At 34.8% G+C, this 16,452-nt stretch overlaps 1 protein-coding gene across 2 annotated transcripts in view; it reads right to left on the bottom strand.

Moving 5' to 3' along the window:
• LOC121738580 (dual specificity protein phosphatase 22-like) overlaps positions 1-16,452 on the bottom strand; it is a 59,645-nt gene that overhangs the window by 29,344 nt on the left and 13,849 nt on the right. For both annotated transcript variants that reach the window (XM_042130739.1, XM_042130740.1), the window contains exons 2-3: positions 15,878-15,994; positions 5,450-5,574 (exon numbers count right to left, since the gene is read on the bottom strand). In XM_042130739.1, coding sequence (XP_041986673.1) covers positions 5,450-5,574; positions 15,878-15,994 — 242 coding nt within the window. The remainder of the gene's footprint in view (positions 1-5,449; positions 5,575-15,877; positions 15,995-16,452) is intronic.

Below are 16,452 nucleotides of genomic sequence, written 5' to 3'. Positions count from 1 at the left end.
CACAAATGCCCCACACGCATAGGTTAGATGAAAAAAAAAACTTGTTTCGGTTGTTCCTAAAATTTTTAATAATTTTTCAATTTTTGTATCAAAATCTTAATGCCGTTCACAGACTACATCTACTTACCAAGTTTCAATAAAATAGCTCTTAAAGTAACGGAGAAAAATGGCTGTGACAGACGGACGGACGGACATACAGACAGACAGACAGACATGACGAATCTATAAGGGTTCCGTTTTTCCTTCCTACGATTATATCACTCGGCAAAACAAAAGTCATTCGGTCGAACGCCCACAATTAATCCTACAAGTAGATTAACTTTGGGCTGTTTTCATTCCATTTAACTTTCGATGAGTTTTCAATGTTATTTTGCGTTCACGTTATCTAAAGTATTTACATAAGCCAGCTTACATAATGGCAATGACGAAGCTAAAAAAATCGGCCAAGTGCGAGTTGGACTCGCGCACGAAGGGCTCCGTACCGTTATAAAGAAAAATAGGGAAAAATTGTGTTTTTTTGTATGGGGCTCATGGGAGGGAGGAGATAATTAAGGGAGTGTATGGACACTCCCTTAATCATTTTATATTTAGTTTATTTTATTTTTAGTATTTGTCATTATAGCGGCAAAAAATATAGGTACACAATCTGTGAAAATTTGAGAAGTCCATCTATAGCGGTTCTTGGGATACAGCCTGGGGATAGACGGACAGACATATTTGAAGTCTTAGTAGTAGGGTCTCGTTTTTACCCTTCGGGTACGGAACCCTTAAATGGGAAATTAACATCACAAATAGGCCATGATTGTCGATTTTCAGGCTCTTTTTCAAATACAACGTTATACATTTTTATTTCAACTTTGACATACTTTTTTTTAAAGCTTTTGACTACAGGCTCAGTTCGGGACTCTAGTATTAAATAGGGCTGCCTAAAAGAGGGTTAAATGCCCGTTTTTTGAGGTTTTTACTTTTTGGAAAGTGATTTATCTTTTCAATAGCGTCTTTTAATTGTTTTTTTTTTCTAATCAAAATCGATATCTAGTGAATATCTAGACTGAAAAAAACTCAGAAACTGGACATACAATTGTTATATTTAAGTTAATTTTGGAAATTAACTCATATTATATCATTTCACATTTTTTCACATTAGCTCATATCGACGCTAGTAATGATATTTATAAAATTTCTTATCATAACAGACAATCAAGTCAGTCGCATTCCTAAATGTCTAATAAAAGTATACAACGGAAAGAATCTGAATGAAGTTTATTCGACATAAAGACGACACTATAATATTATTCTCCCGGCTGTGACGTCACAGGAGCTGTAGGCGGAGAGGGGGGTGGGGGAGACAAAATTCGGGTGTTCAGATTTGCCATTGTGTAAAATATTTGAATACGTGTTCTGAATAAACTTACTATAAAAATAGCTCGCACATTCAGAACTTAATCTTTACTTTTGCTTTCTAACAATACTAAAGAATCTTGTTGAATACAGATAAAATGTGTATTATAATATAAGAATTAATGTTCTTGTAAAGAAAAAATAGCGTATTTGTGGATATTATTATTCAAAACATAAGCATTGTCCATCTCGTCTTATAGTTTACTTAATAGGTATACATTTTAGGCAAAATAAATATATCCAGCGACATTTTTTCTCTTATTATTTAGACAATTATACAATTGTTACCAAGTGAAACAAAAGTTATAGCATTTGGAACATGAAGTAATGCTCATCTAAACCACAAATAAATAGTGGAATACATCAAAACAAACTTGTTAATAATTCCCCAGGCGTCTTAGGTACACTTTTCTTTCAGGAACTTTAATATAACTTACTGAAACTCTGGTAATACTGTAGAGATAAAATAAAAGAAACAGAATTCTGAACATTCATGAAAGAATGTTTGCGCGTTATTATACCAATAGTAAAAGCGTGATAGTGTCTGTTGTATATCTTGTTAACTTTTCAACTCTTATTGCTACTGAACCGATTTTGATGTGTATGATGAAATAGTTTCTACCACCGAAAATGTACGAATCCCGTGCGGAAAATGACTCAAGGTTTCAAACACGTTTCAATTTTTGCCCTTGACTTCGTAACTCCCAAGTCCCAAAGTTTGATAGGCAACTTTATTAAAAAGTTATTAGATACTCTCACTTTTTAATTTCATTTACGTCTAACCTCGTGTCTAAGCTTTCCTTTTCTATTTGCTTTCGCACGCAAACGTATTTCCCTCTTCACATAAAATACAAATGTTTTCATCACTTCCGTCGGATCTCGCTAGCCTCGCGCTGAGCTCGTATGTTCAATTCTTATGTAAATACTTACTTTGAAGCTCAAATTCGAAAGCAATTTTAAAATGTACTAAATGTCTACCGCAACACCGTTGCACCAAAATTCGTTTATCGCTAGCAGCTCTTGGCTGCTCTTCTAATGTCGTGAGTGTCCATGGGCGACGGTAGTTGCTTTCCATCAGGTGACCTGTTTGCTCGTTTGTCGTCTCATTTTATTTAAAAAAAAATTGCACATCAACTTTTATATTTCGCGGGACTTAAAGTATCTCCATACCAAATTTCAGCAAAACCGGTTCAGCGGTTTGGGCGGGAAGAGGTAACAGATAGACAGACACACTTTGACATTTATAATAATATTAAGTATGGATGTACGTTGTATAATTTCAAAGCCCCGTTGCGCCAAAATTTTGACCATGATTGCGAAGCTATCTTAATTACCGTACCGAATGTTTTGCGGTTTCGCCATTTTGGAACGATTAGGAACATATTATATAGAGGTGCATACTTAACTACATGGCGGACGTACGTAATTTGGTATCGTTATGTCAAAACCAGCCGACAGACTACAATTAATATTGAATAGACATGATCCGACCAAATGACGTACGTCCGTCCACTGCCTATGAATCAATTTCTACGATGTAATGGCTACTCTGGTAATGGTATATGCTATACACAGCTTCGCAAACATCTTGGCATTTGGCAATCATCGTTGTCTATCATGGTCTAGGTCTATGGACAGGGGCCTTTAGTCTCAGCCTGTTGACGGCGTCTATCGATCTTACCTTAGTGACATTGTTAATTAGTGTTTTTTTTTTTTATTCAAACTCGGTAGTCAGTATTGATTTCTAGTAATACGAATACAGGAATTAGGGCTGGTATTGAAAACCGTTTGAAAGCCCTTAATTATCGACACTCATCGAGACTGATAGACGAAAGGGCGAAATTACAGGTGAAGGGTTTTAATTGTAGTCAAGGTTTAGCTTTTTAGGGTTCCGTAGCCAAATGGCAAAAAACGGAACCCTTATAGATCCGTCATGTCTGTCTGTCTGTCTGTCTGTCTGTCAGTCCGTCCGTATGTCACAGCCACTTTTGTCCGAAATTATAAGAGCTATACTATTGAAACTTGGTAAGTAGATGTAGTCTGTGAACTTTTTTAACTGTCAAAAACTTGTCATTTTCTATACAAAGCCGCGATTGACAACATCTGACACTTCATTGTCAATCGCGGTTTATATAGAAAATGACAAGTTATTGACTGGGAGTCAATGACCGCTACCGCCATGTTTCGCCGAGTACAGTATAGGCAGAAGCGGACCTTCGTCATTCAGTCCGTACAATATATAATGTCAAATTGAAAATATCACCAGAATAAAAAGCCGAAGCGCTTGAGCATTTAATAAAGGCATCATGATTCATACACTGCCTCATGACAATTATTCAGTCGTAGGTAATGAGTGTTTTAATGACTTACGGGCCACAGCGGCTTAAGTCATCAAAATGTAATAAGGCCGTGTATGCTGTCGTGTTTGTTATGCAAGCAGACTTCAGGGTTGCATCAGCAATTCAATGCCCGAGGGCCTGAAGTTACCTGAACACTTTTTGGCGCATTTCCAAGGCAAACAAAATTCCTACCTGACGTTTTTCATTACTTCCTTATTATGCATATGTAGTAGGTTTTATATGAGAAGGTACAATGTTTGTTTGCTCCAGTAGCATCTTATAATATAAGGAAAGCCTTATTCTTTCCTAATCAAAATAGTTTCAGAACCCACAAACAAGAAACCTGAGTTACTTCGGTTAATTCTTAAGGGGCGACTAAAGCAAAATGGATGATTTTATTAATTCATTTTTATACTTAATAATAAGCTAACAATTATTTCATTTTTGAAACATAGAACCTTATCAACATAATTGCTACGCCGTAGACGTCTACGCCTCTACGAAAATATTTTGTATAAAGGTGCTCCCTCATCGCGCATTCCCTTGTAATGTAACATTATATACTACATTATATTTGTGAGGATCCGTACTAGCGAAAACACGATATCTTAATTTTTTTCTCGAGAGATAAAATAACTTACATTCGTCAAATATTACGAATACATTGTTTTTCATTTCTTTTACGAATGTATTTCATTTCTTTCTAAAACGGTGCATTCAAGGTCAAGGTTTTAATAAATAAGATAAAATTCTACTACCGAGGGACTGTACTAGCGGATTTTTAATATGTGCGCTGATTCCGCATCGTTTTTTTTTGTTTCACCTAGTATGTGAAAGATGAGGCGTAAGTAAGTAAGAAGGATATTTAATTTTTTGCTTTATTCGCCCTCTTGAAGGCGTGATATTTCAATTCCATAGAACTGACGTTTAAAGGTACAAGTTGGAAGCCGGCTACATGAAGCAGCAGCAGTCGACATGTCGTCGCGACACTACTGGTTTCTATGTATTTCTATGAAATACCCTCTGCAGCTAGGGACACGAAGCTAGCGACACTTTTCATAGAACTACATAGAAACCAGTATAAAAATAGTGTACTGCGCGTCGTCTGCCGCCGCTTCATGTCATTCGACGCCAACTGCCGCCTTTTCTAAATAGACAATAAATACAGCGAAGCTAAAAAGTTTGTAGCTGTTACAATACAAATTATAATATAATTCAGGCTATTTATAGCAAATTAGTGAGAGCAATTAATTATCGTGTGAGTTCATTCATTTAAATTTTATATTCACGTGCGCTTGTTATTATGAAATTGTTGAAACAGATAATATAATTATTATGACTTTGTTTCGGAAATGTATGGTAAAATATTGGTTGTCGTACATAATATTTAAAACAAAAACTGAGATAATCCAAATGTCGCTATAAATAATGACAATGTGATCTAACTTTAGACATCGTCTATATAATATCTATCGTCGAATTAAAGTTTTGTACTGTCTTTCGCTTTATTTACAAAGAAAATGTTACTCCCCTTTCTAACAATCATTATTATTAACTTTAATGGGTCTGTCTGTCTTCATGACATCATAATATTATCATACAAACACACGGGCCGAATTCAGTCTACTCTTTTTTGTTGCAGAGCTGACATGACACATGACCGATAGAGTTTCTGGCCATAATTCATCATCATCAGCTGCTGTACTGACCAGTGTATGAGCACGTTGCCGTCCCTCAGGCGCGCGGCGTGGATGAAGTCGTTGCACAGGCTGAAGTACTGCGTGAGGTTCTGGTCGGGGGAGTCTGACGCCATGATGCACAGGTAGTGCTTGTCCTGCAACAATACACAGCTTTATAGCTTGAAATTACAAGTGTAGCCTGGTGGTAAGCCAACATGTTTCCTTTGTCTGGGGGAAAAGCCCCAGTCAAGCTTTTTAGCAAAGGCACAGCCGCACCATATTTTTCTCGGAGCAGTTCATACATTCGGATTTTCGAATACGGAAAACGTGAGTATGCGGCCAGCCTAAAGGATAAGAAGATAAGAAGATAAGAGAGATTAAGAAAACGTGTTGGTCAAGCCTCCTGAACCTGTATATCAAATTGCGTTTGATAGTAAAAGTTATCGACAGCGTTGTTAGAAAGCAAAATGTTTCTGATCTCATTTCATTATTTCCATTCAATGAAAGACAATAGTGCAGACTATTTTACATATTTTTGGATGCAATAAATATCTACATAGGAATTGCGAGCCCTTTTAATTGGCAGTAGGCAGCTGCGTACGAGGATTGATTTTAAATCTCTAACGAAGGTTACTTATAATAGTTTTTGACTGCCACTTTTCCTGGTCACCACATATTAACGAAGTAAGCAAGAAACTTCACCACTCATTGCATGCGCTGAAGAGGCTGCAAAATTTTCTTCCCATCCCTGCAAAAGTGCTTTTGGCACAATCTTTACTTCTTCCTCTTTTAGATTACGCTGACGTATGTTATTTAGATGTAACTGAAGAGCTTCTCAGCAAACTCGAACGGCTACAAAACTCGTGCATTCGATTTATATATGGATTGCGCAAATTCGACCATACACCCGAGTTTCGTAGCAAATTGCAATGGCTTCCTATTCGCCTGCGGCGAGATATGCATGTTTTAATATTACTATTTAAAATACTCAAACTCTCATCTTCTCCCTCGTATCTATTTGAGCGCTTCTCTTATATAGGAAGGTATTAGACACTCCGTGGTACAACACAACTTTTTATGAAAACTCATTTACAGTTAGAGCTGCCCAGTTGTGGAATGCTCTGCCTGAAGACATTCAGCAGAGCCCAACAGTCCTTCAAAACAAGATTGAAGAGTCACTTTATGTCAACTTTGAACATCTAATTGTATCATTATTAGTATATGTAGGTTTATTTATTAATGTTATATCTATATTATATATTATAGTATATTTTCTATTAGTATGTATTAATATAATATTTTAGTGAATATTTAATGTAAGTATGTAAGTATAATGTACTTTAATATAATATTTAATGCCAATAATTATTATTATTCTCTTTATGTTAGTCATCCTTTCATCTTGTATACTAATTAGATTTTAGTGCATGTTTAGTTTTATTAAGTTTTCATTATTCTTTTGTGTAGTATCTACAAATGCTCTATTTTTCACAATGTCTTGTAGGTCTGCTGGCAGAGATCTCTTCTAGAGATAAACACACCTATGTACTCTATTAATGTTTGGTATATTTTAAGGTAGTTTTAGAAAATTGTACATAAAGAATAAATATAACTAGAGATCGCCCAATGGTCGAAAATCGACCTTACTTGCAACGACATTAGGACTACTACCTTTATTTTGTAAAAAATATTGACTTCACCATAGTTTTTTTCTATTCTCGTCTCTGGGACTCAGCTGAGTTATAAATTATAAAAAAAAACAATAATCCATTTTCAATTTGTCAGCTTGTTGTCAACAGACTTCAACCACAAATAAAAGAGTATAATTCGTATGTATAGGCTTGTCACTCAAAAATCTGTAATTTTTCTAGTAGTAGTGTCGTAGTGTGTGTAACGTTTTATTTGTTAAAAATATATTTGATAAAAGCATCATTTTAAAATAATATTAGCTCGATGTACTCCTTCACCATATAAACTATAACTATGCGAAATTTCATGCACCTACGTTTGCCCATTTTTCGTAAAAAGGGTTACAAAATTTTTCTCTCACGTATTAATATATAGATATCACGACCGCATAACAACGTCAACGACGCACCGATATACCAAAAGTGAATAGTAGCTACTTTTGGCTTTTATTTAAATTTTTTAAGCCCTTAGGCTCGAGCATGATCGTAATAGCATGGCGTAATAGCCTCACGAACAGGGGTTATCAACCTTTTTTTGGGTAAGCCCAATAACTAATTTAGTAGAGCATACCGTGAATAATATTAAATTAATTTATTATTTTCGGGCAAAGCTCCCCGGATTGTAACAGTAAAATATTTTTCGAGAAAACGTTAAAAATGTGGAAAGCAGATTATTAATATTATTATGTTTAAAATAGCATTATTAACAAGTACAATCAGCGTAATAATTTTGTTAAGAGTCTGGAAAGTACTATGGTTTATCAGAATATGTGGATAGTAAAGGAATGCTTAAATAAGATAAAATAATGTTAGTACTTCTAGTGTCAATATTAGGCACTTGAACTGTATACAAAAACTTATCCGGATAACCCAGAATCTATAGATAAAACCTTATCCTTTATGGTATTCAGCTAGAAGGAAAGTAACACTCTTAACACAGTCAGCTTCTGTTATACATTCATAACGCAAAACGCCTCCAACAGTGTCACAGCAGTACAGTCGAGTACAGTGACAAATAGTTCGCTATCAAGATGTCAGTCCCTTGACACTGATTGCCAGTTATACGTGCTCCAGACTGCTCGCGACTGTATAAACCTGCAGTGCTAGTGAACCGTATTGCTAAGTAGTAAAGTAGAAAATTGCCGTTCTAAGTCTGATGAAGTGTACCTACGAGTGGTAAGTGCTCTTTACCTATTTCACATGTTTTTTGGAACTCAGAATTGGGTGTATCTTTAAGTGAAAAAGTGTTCTTAAGCACATTTGAACACTTTTATATTTTTATTAATAATTTTCATAGATTTTTAAATAATATTTGATATCAACATTGTAAAAAAAAATCAATAATTTATTTTTAGGACACGTTTAAATACACTTTTAGCCGGTCCTACACATTGGGCCAACGTGTATTTCATACTCTACACGTTGGCTCAATGCGCTGGCCCACAGAAATAAATTAAGATTTATTTCTGTGCGCTGGCCCAATGTTGGTTTAATGTGTACAGCGGGCTTAATATGCATAATTATTTATTACTATCGATATATGTAGTTCTCTTTTATGAACCTCTCTAGGATAAATGATAAATTGCAATAAAACATGTTTTGTGTAAGACGCGGATCAAACACGAAATTCAATATCGTAAAAGCCATACGCGGGAACGTAGCGTGGTACGGTCGTTAATATTTTATTGTCCTACAACATTACCGAAATCGCATGAACTTGGAATTACTGCCAATCCAAAGGTTGAGCGCACCTGACTTGTAATTTTATAAGTCAGGAGAACTTTTTAGTCATTTGTATGGGCCAGTGTCATGAATTTTCTCTACAATAGTTTATAAAAAAGTTGCTCTTTAAGAGCTGGCACTACTTACACAGTGAACTCTTTAAAGGGGACTCATACTACCCTAGAGTACTATCACTATGTTTCGTAACACCTTGTATAAAATGTAAAAAAATAAAGTTTGCATCACCTGGTGAATATTAATTAAAAGTTATTACCATCTTAAACTTTATCGTAAAAACTATATCTACTGTAGTAAAAAAATTGTTTTACTAAACGTTGCCCGTATTGAAAGCGCAAGTAATTCTACAGAAACCGTATACATACTCGTATTTGTTTGCAACAAAATACCCTGGTACTTTCCCTTGGTATATTATAACATCTTTTAGGCTACTGGTAAGCCCCAGTAGCATCAACGTTCAGAAAGTGTTTGAAAAAAACTTATTCTGAATAAAAAAAATTGACTTTGACTTTGGGCTGAAATTCGTCCACTTCGTTGAAACGGCTCGTTTAAATAAACAAACAAGAAAATTGATTGCAAAAAAACAAATAATTAAATCGTCTCGATAATATCTGTATAGCCAATGGATAAGGAAGTAGGAACGTATACCACTTTAACCCCCAAATTATTGTTTGGGGCAGACGTGCCGTTAAACTTTGATTCGTCTAACCCCCTAGAGATGCACAATAAACAGATATTACTTATGGGACTAGGGGAATCCACGGTTCCAGAAAAGTGCGTTGATAACAATAATTAATAAATGATAAAGATTTGTTGTCTTGTATTCTGTTTGATTTTTGGTCACTTTTCTTTGGTAAATACTTTCAATTATTATAATATAGCCAGCTGCATAATTATCTGAACACTAGAATATGATATTTGCCGCAATTTTGTTAGCCCAGAGGGCTGATTCACAAATCACAAATCACAATGCGTTCGATTCGGAAACTTCACCGCGCGACATCCAATCAACGATCGACGCGCTAAGCATTGACCAATGATCGCACGTAAAGTTTCCGAGTCCGTGTCGAACTTAAATCGTGAATCAGCTCGCAGAAGTTCGTTTACCCGTTGAGCGCAATGTCAATACCATAAAGTTAATATTATACCTAGCGGAATAGAGCAACAATCTCGAGCTGTCAAACGAAACCGAAATTGGTTTTCATCTGTGTGAAAAGTATGTGTACGTATACACTTTTTTTTTTAATGATATAAGGGGGCAAACGAGCAAACGGTTCACCTTATGGAAAGCAACTTCCGTGGCCCATGGATACTCGCAGCATCAGAAGAGCTGCAGGTGCGTTGCCGGCCTTTTAATAGGGAATAAGGGTCAAAAAAGAGTGCTGCTGTCATGTATCACACGTCTCTTTTTACCACGCAGTGCTACTGATAGTGACATCTCTCTTGCTCAGGCCTTTGTTTCTCTATTCCGCTAGGTATATTAACTTTATGGTCAGTACCTATGTCTTTCCGGAATAAAAAATACATTTTACCGTATAATAACAAGACGTTGAGCAAGACACACATACATTTTTAATTTATAATATAGGTACGAAACTGTAATAAATAAATTCAATCATTTTACTGTTTATACATTAATCCTATTTGAACATTGAGTAATTAATTGGAAGAAAGCAAGTGTCGTGAATGTAAATTCATTTGGAATAATTCTTTTGATTCTGTATTATGTTAATTTCATTCAAGTTGAAAAGCTCTCACGTCGAGAGTCATCGTAATTAAAAACATAATCACTTCGGTGACAAAGTTTTAAGTTACATAAATATTATCGTGATTAATAGCCAAGTGCAAGTCAGTCCGACGTACGAAGGGTTCCGTATTCATTCATTCATAAAGTCTGACTTTATGGACACACTAGATGAATTCCGCAACTCCGTTGCGTCCAAATTCGTGTATCGCACGAGAACCGTACAGTCTTCTGGGATAAATAATACCTTATGTTCTTTCCCGGGACGTGAAGAGCTAATAGACAGACAGACAGACAGACAGAGAGACACTTTCCTATATAAAATATTGGTTTGGATATTTCAAGTTCGTACTTGCCGTTATTAGTATAGAGCAAAAACGAGTTCCTTGTATGGGAGCCCACTTTCATATTTACTTATTTTGTTTAGGTATTTGTTCTGATCACAGATTTTATTTTCGTGTTCTGAGGTTCTGAAGTTCTGATAGTGCAACTTTAACTGTGTATTCTAGTTGTGTCTATTGCGGTTCTTGAAATACAGCATGGTGCCAGACATAGACGGATACAGACAGCCATAAAAATAAGAACGTTTATTTGCAAGAACATAATATATAAGTACAGTGTGTAATCGCACTCACGTTTTGTCGGATACATCTCGACGTGCAAATATTTTTATTTTATTTTATTAGGAAAACAAACAAGTATACTAAGAAATCACAAAGAAATTACATACTAAACTTAACATAAACAGTAGTATACTCCAGTATGTTTTCACATATTATTAGGAAAAATATAATGCTTAATTGCTAACAGTGCAATAAAACATTCTTAATTTCTTTTCTAAACACCTTTTTAGCTTTTGCGAATATGTCTATGTTGGTAAAGAATTTTTTTGAAAATAAAACTGAAATTTAATTTAGGTTTTTCCCTACATACAATATTTCGTTCAAGTTGATTACAATGTCGTTAATAAATGTTGCCATATATTATTAATAAGGTTTTACCCTTCGTATACGAAACCCTAAAAGCCGCTTGGCTTTGTAGGTAATCCTTTTTAACTGGATAAGCAGGGCTTACTCGTAATCTCTGTTACCGTTTGCATAAATTTAAACAATTAGTCACTCCTGAGTATTAGAGAGATTACAAGACTAATGTAGACTCTAGATGTTCTACCTATAACCCATTGGCGTTTAGCGCTTTATAATTAATTATTATAGTAATTTATGTAGTTCTCCGTATATTGCGTTTTTTTTATTAAAATAGAATAAGTATAACAGTATCTGATGGCTAAAAGTGAGAAAAGATATTGACTCTCGCAATACCGGGGTAATTACAATAAAACATTTTGATCCTTTTTTTCCCTTACATCGGCTGATTCTGTGTGTGAAATAGGCAAATGTAAAAAAATTACCAATGATCCAGGATATTTTTTGAAAATCTGCCATCAAAATTTGTCATCAGATCCTGGTAGACCTATAATTCTCGTCTTTCGTAGCATGTGATTGTTACGTAGTTTATATTATGTTCTTTGCCTGTGTTTTTTTAATCAAATATTACAGGTTTCAATGTTTAGTTTAATTTTAAAGAGTCTAAGTGATATTATGAATCAATTAGTTCCCTAATCTTTCGATATTTTCTTTTTACTATTTTCTTACAGCAATCATTAATCAAGGTTTACGCGAGTATAATTTTATATTATTATATGGCTGCAGCTTATATACAAATCTGATTTACTCGTAAAAATATCACGACTTCATATTATAATTATACTTCCACGTCACCAAGCATGTAGGAATTTAACCATTGATAAATGGCTACTATTGTCTCTCATTCACGCCAAAAAGTCATTATGATCAGTACAGATACCTATGTATAATTATATTATATAATAATATTGTATTAAAATACAAGCTTATTATCAATGTGATACGCAACTTTAATTAATGCTAACGTTGAAATTAATAAATGTTATGCAATGTCTTGAGCTGACAGCACTCGGCGCTGGCACGGGCTGCACTTTATATCATAATATTGTATACCCAGTTCCCACTTATATCAAGGACATTTCTCATATCTTTCTCATTTCTAAGTAGAGTCCTACCTGTTTGAGTCTTGTGCAGAAAATTAGGAAATACTCAAAAATGAGCTGGGGAACCTTTAAGAAAGCAACTTCACGCTCTAACCGTAGAACCGATTTTGCTGAAATTTGGCATGGAGATACTTTGAGGTCCGGGAAATGACAGTAGGATAGTTTTTATCCCGCAAAATGAACGGTTCCTGCGTGATAAATTAATTTTGGTGCAACGGAGTTTCGGGCGTCATATATAAAATTCTCGTGTCACAATGTTAGGACGCGTACTCCTCCGAAACGGCTTTACTGATTTTAACATATTTCATATTCAGTGGGTCTGAGAATCGGCTCCTGGGTACTTATTATATTGATAAGTGCATTTGTTGAATAAATAATAATAAATTATTACAACTCGAGTCTGACGGCGACCATTGTGTGTGCGACGGGATAGCGATGTCCGTTGCCATAGTGACATACTTATTTAGTCACTTCAATAAAATAATACGGGCGAAATACTTTATATATGGCAAAGAAACGTTTGCCGGGACGGCTAGTTTTATATCACTGTCATTCTATGCCCATTATAATGATGTAACAAAATATTAAATACCTCAATAAAAAAATGTCAACTACTCAAACGTACATAAAAGCTGAGAAACTCAAAATACATTTTACAGTTATTTTCATCAATCCACGACAAAGAGCATAATATTTCATTTTGAAATCGCGTGATTTCACACCGTTGTGGAAGTTGAAAGTCGTAATATCTGGAATATACAGTGTTATACAATATAATACATTATACAGGCTCGCAGCGGCGCAGCTCGCAATTGCATGGAAAATTCAATTTATACACTGATGATTTATACACAAATTACACTCACATTTTCTTGGGATTGTATAAAGATTGTTCGTTGAAACATCAATATTATTTTTAGTTTAATAGACAGAGCCTTTAGTACAACTTAATAATATAAGGAGGAATTTGAATACATTAATATTTTCTTTGGATAAAATTTATAAGGACCGTTGAAATATCAATATTATTTAAGTTTAATTGAATCTTTTGTATCACTAAGGAAGAATTAGATCATTTCTCTGTTTTCATCGCATTGGCTTCAAAACTATGGTATTGTTGATGTTGATGGAAGGTACGATATAAATAAGAAGACCATAGGAAAAGTTAATAGACAAATTTTGGTCGAGAGAAAATGTACGGTTTCCGTGGGATTCTATTTTATGCGTTAGTCACGGGAAATGGAAAATAAAGACAAACATTTAGTATAAATTAAGACAAATTATTATCTATATATTAATACGTGAGCCAAAAACTTTGTATCCCTTTTGACGAAAATTGGGGAAACGTAGGTGAATGAAATTTTGCACAGTTATAGTTTATATAGTAAAGGATTGCATCGAGCTAATATTATTTTGAAATTATGCTTTTATCATACATTTTTTTAACAAATAAAAAATCACACACACTACAATACACACTAGGAAAATGACAGATTTTTGAGTGACAAGCCTGTACATACGAATTATACTCTTTTATTTATGGTTGAAGCCTGTTGACAACAAGGTGACAAATTGAAAATAGATTATAGTTTGTATAGAATGAGAGTCCTATTAGAACATAGACTTATTTATATATGTATTAGACAATGAGCTAAACACGGCCAGTCTGAGATCAGCTGAGTCGCCAGAGACAAGAGTTGAAAAAAAGATAAAGTCAATATTTTTTTACAAAATATGCTTAGGCAGTAGTCCTAATGTCGTTGAAACTAAGGTCGAATTTCGACCATTGGGCGATCTCTAGTAATTATTATTGTTAGTTTTGTACTACGATGGTGCTACGAATTTCGTAGCAAGCGCTACGAGCGTAGCATGGGTATTGCGTGTTTCTTTTTATCCGAAAGTAAAATGGTTATTAATTATTATTTGTGTTATGAATTTTTTTTTATGAAATTTCCGTTATGAGTATTTATTACTTAACGAACGCAAAAATAATTTAAAAAAAATATAGCTCGTGCCTCCGCGTCATGAACTCATGACTTCTAGTACAGCTAAAGTTTAATATTTTAAGAATTTCATTTACACATTTACTAACCCTATTTTTAAACCAATAACAGGATTATAATTTATAATATAAAGAATATATTAAATTCATGAGTAACCTAATTTACTCCTAAAAATTCCTTCATTGTTATTCCAATGGGAACGAGTTGGTATATCACGTTTAGCATTCCAGTGACATTCACATAATATGGTACTAATCTTGTCGTCCGACGAGCCTAAACTGATATTGCATCTGTCTGCTGAAGTTCTACCGCGAATTTCAATCCTATATCCCTATAAACAGAGTTCGAAATAGCTGAAAACGATTCCAGAGACTACTACCAAATTTAATATGCCCAGGGTTAAGTCGGCATCAAAAATGAAATGGGTCGCTCTCGGCGCAGCTTCATAGCTTATGTAAATAGGATAACTTCTATTTAATCTGATGGTTGTTTGGAATAATTAATTATTGTGGTTAATTTGTACGTGAAGGTTACTAAAACACGAGATTTTTAACTTTGCTTATATGTGTTATGAGGAGGATTAAATGTATGTGGAAATTCATGCACAATGTTTTTTTCAATTTTCAATTTATTTATTTAACTTTCAGTTAAATAAATAAATTGAAAATTGAAAAAAAAATGATTGTTACTCAAACAATAGTTGACGAGCACAACATATAGTAAAACTACGACGATTTGATATCCAGCTTATGTTATTTCCTATGGCTGATACTCGATAGTAATATGAACTATGACCCCTCATTCATGGATGTGTAGTTTCGACGATACGATGGACCAAACACACAAAAACACACATAAAAGTAATAGACTACCCTTTTGTATTTTTTGTCATCTCTTTTTGAAACCGGTGGCTGCCACCGAAAGTACTATTAAAGAAATTGATCCATAGGCAAGTGGTGGGCCTACGGCATTTAGTAGTGTTTTGTCAATTCAATAATACTCGTGAACTGTCGGCTGAATCTGATATAATCCGCCCAAATTACGTAGGTACTATAATAACATTAGAAATAAATAGGCAGATTGCGGTCCTACGTAAGTTGGTGGCGTTATGTCAAACCCAGCCGACAGATGACGACTTGATGTAGCTCCGCCATCTACCTATGAATTAACTTAATCTCTGTACATGACAGTACTCACCGCGTGAACCCGCCTGGCGGCGTCGTGTATGGACAGTATGTGTGTGATGCGGTACTTGTCCAGCTGGACCGGGTCCTTGGAGTCGCGGTAGTTGCCCACGTACAGACCCGGCAGCACCTGGAACAAACATCATTATTATACCACAAGCACAAACACACATAATATTATAGTATATACACGCAAACGTGTTTTACCATTTATTTCTAGTATCGATATAAAAAGTAAGTAAAAACAAAAGAGAATAATCTCAGGAGTCAGGCCTAACGAATGTGTTTCTTTTTTTTGGATTATAAACTATTTAAGCTCGCGTCAGAAAAAAAAGCCAACACAGCTGAATCCACATGAAAATAATAATAATTTTCCTACTTTTAATTAACGCTGGCAACCCATTCCCACCACCCGATCGATTTAAAAAAAAATTGGGTGCACAGGATGTACAGAGCAACAGTTTGGAAAAAATTAAAGTCGCTGAACCTACATTTGTTTCTACACCCCACTACACCCACACCCACTGCCCACAGCCTGCCAGCACGCAGATTATCAGAAAGGGTTGTTCAGGGAAGTAGCATGACCGA

This window comes from Aricia agestis, chromosome Z (assembly GCF_905147365.1).
Source record: "Aricia agestis chromosome Z, ilAriAges1.1, whole genome shotgun sequence".
Lineage (NCBI taxonomy): Eukaryota > Metazoa > Arthropoda > Insecta > Lepidoptera > Lycaenidae > Aricia > Aricia agestis.
Note: the sequence above shows the minus strand (reverse complement) of the source record. Positions and strands in the feature narration are given on the sequence as shown.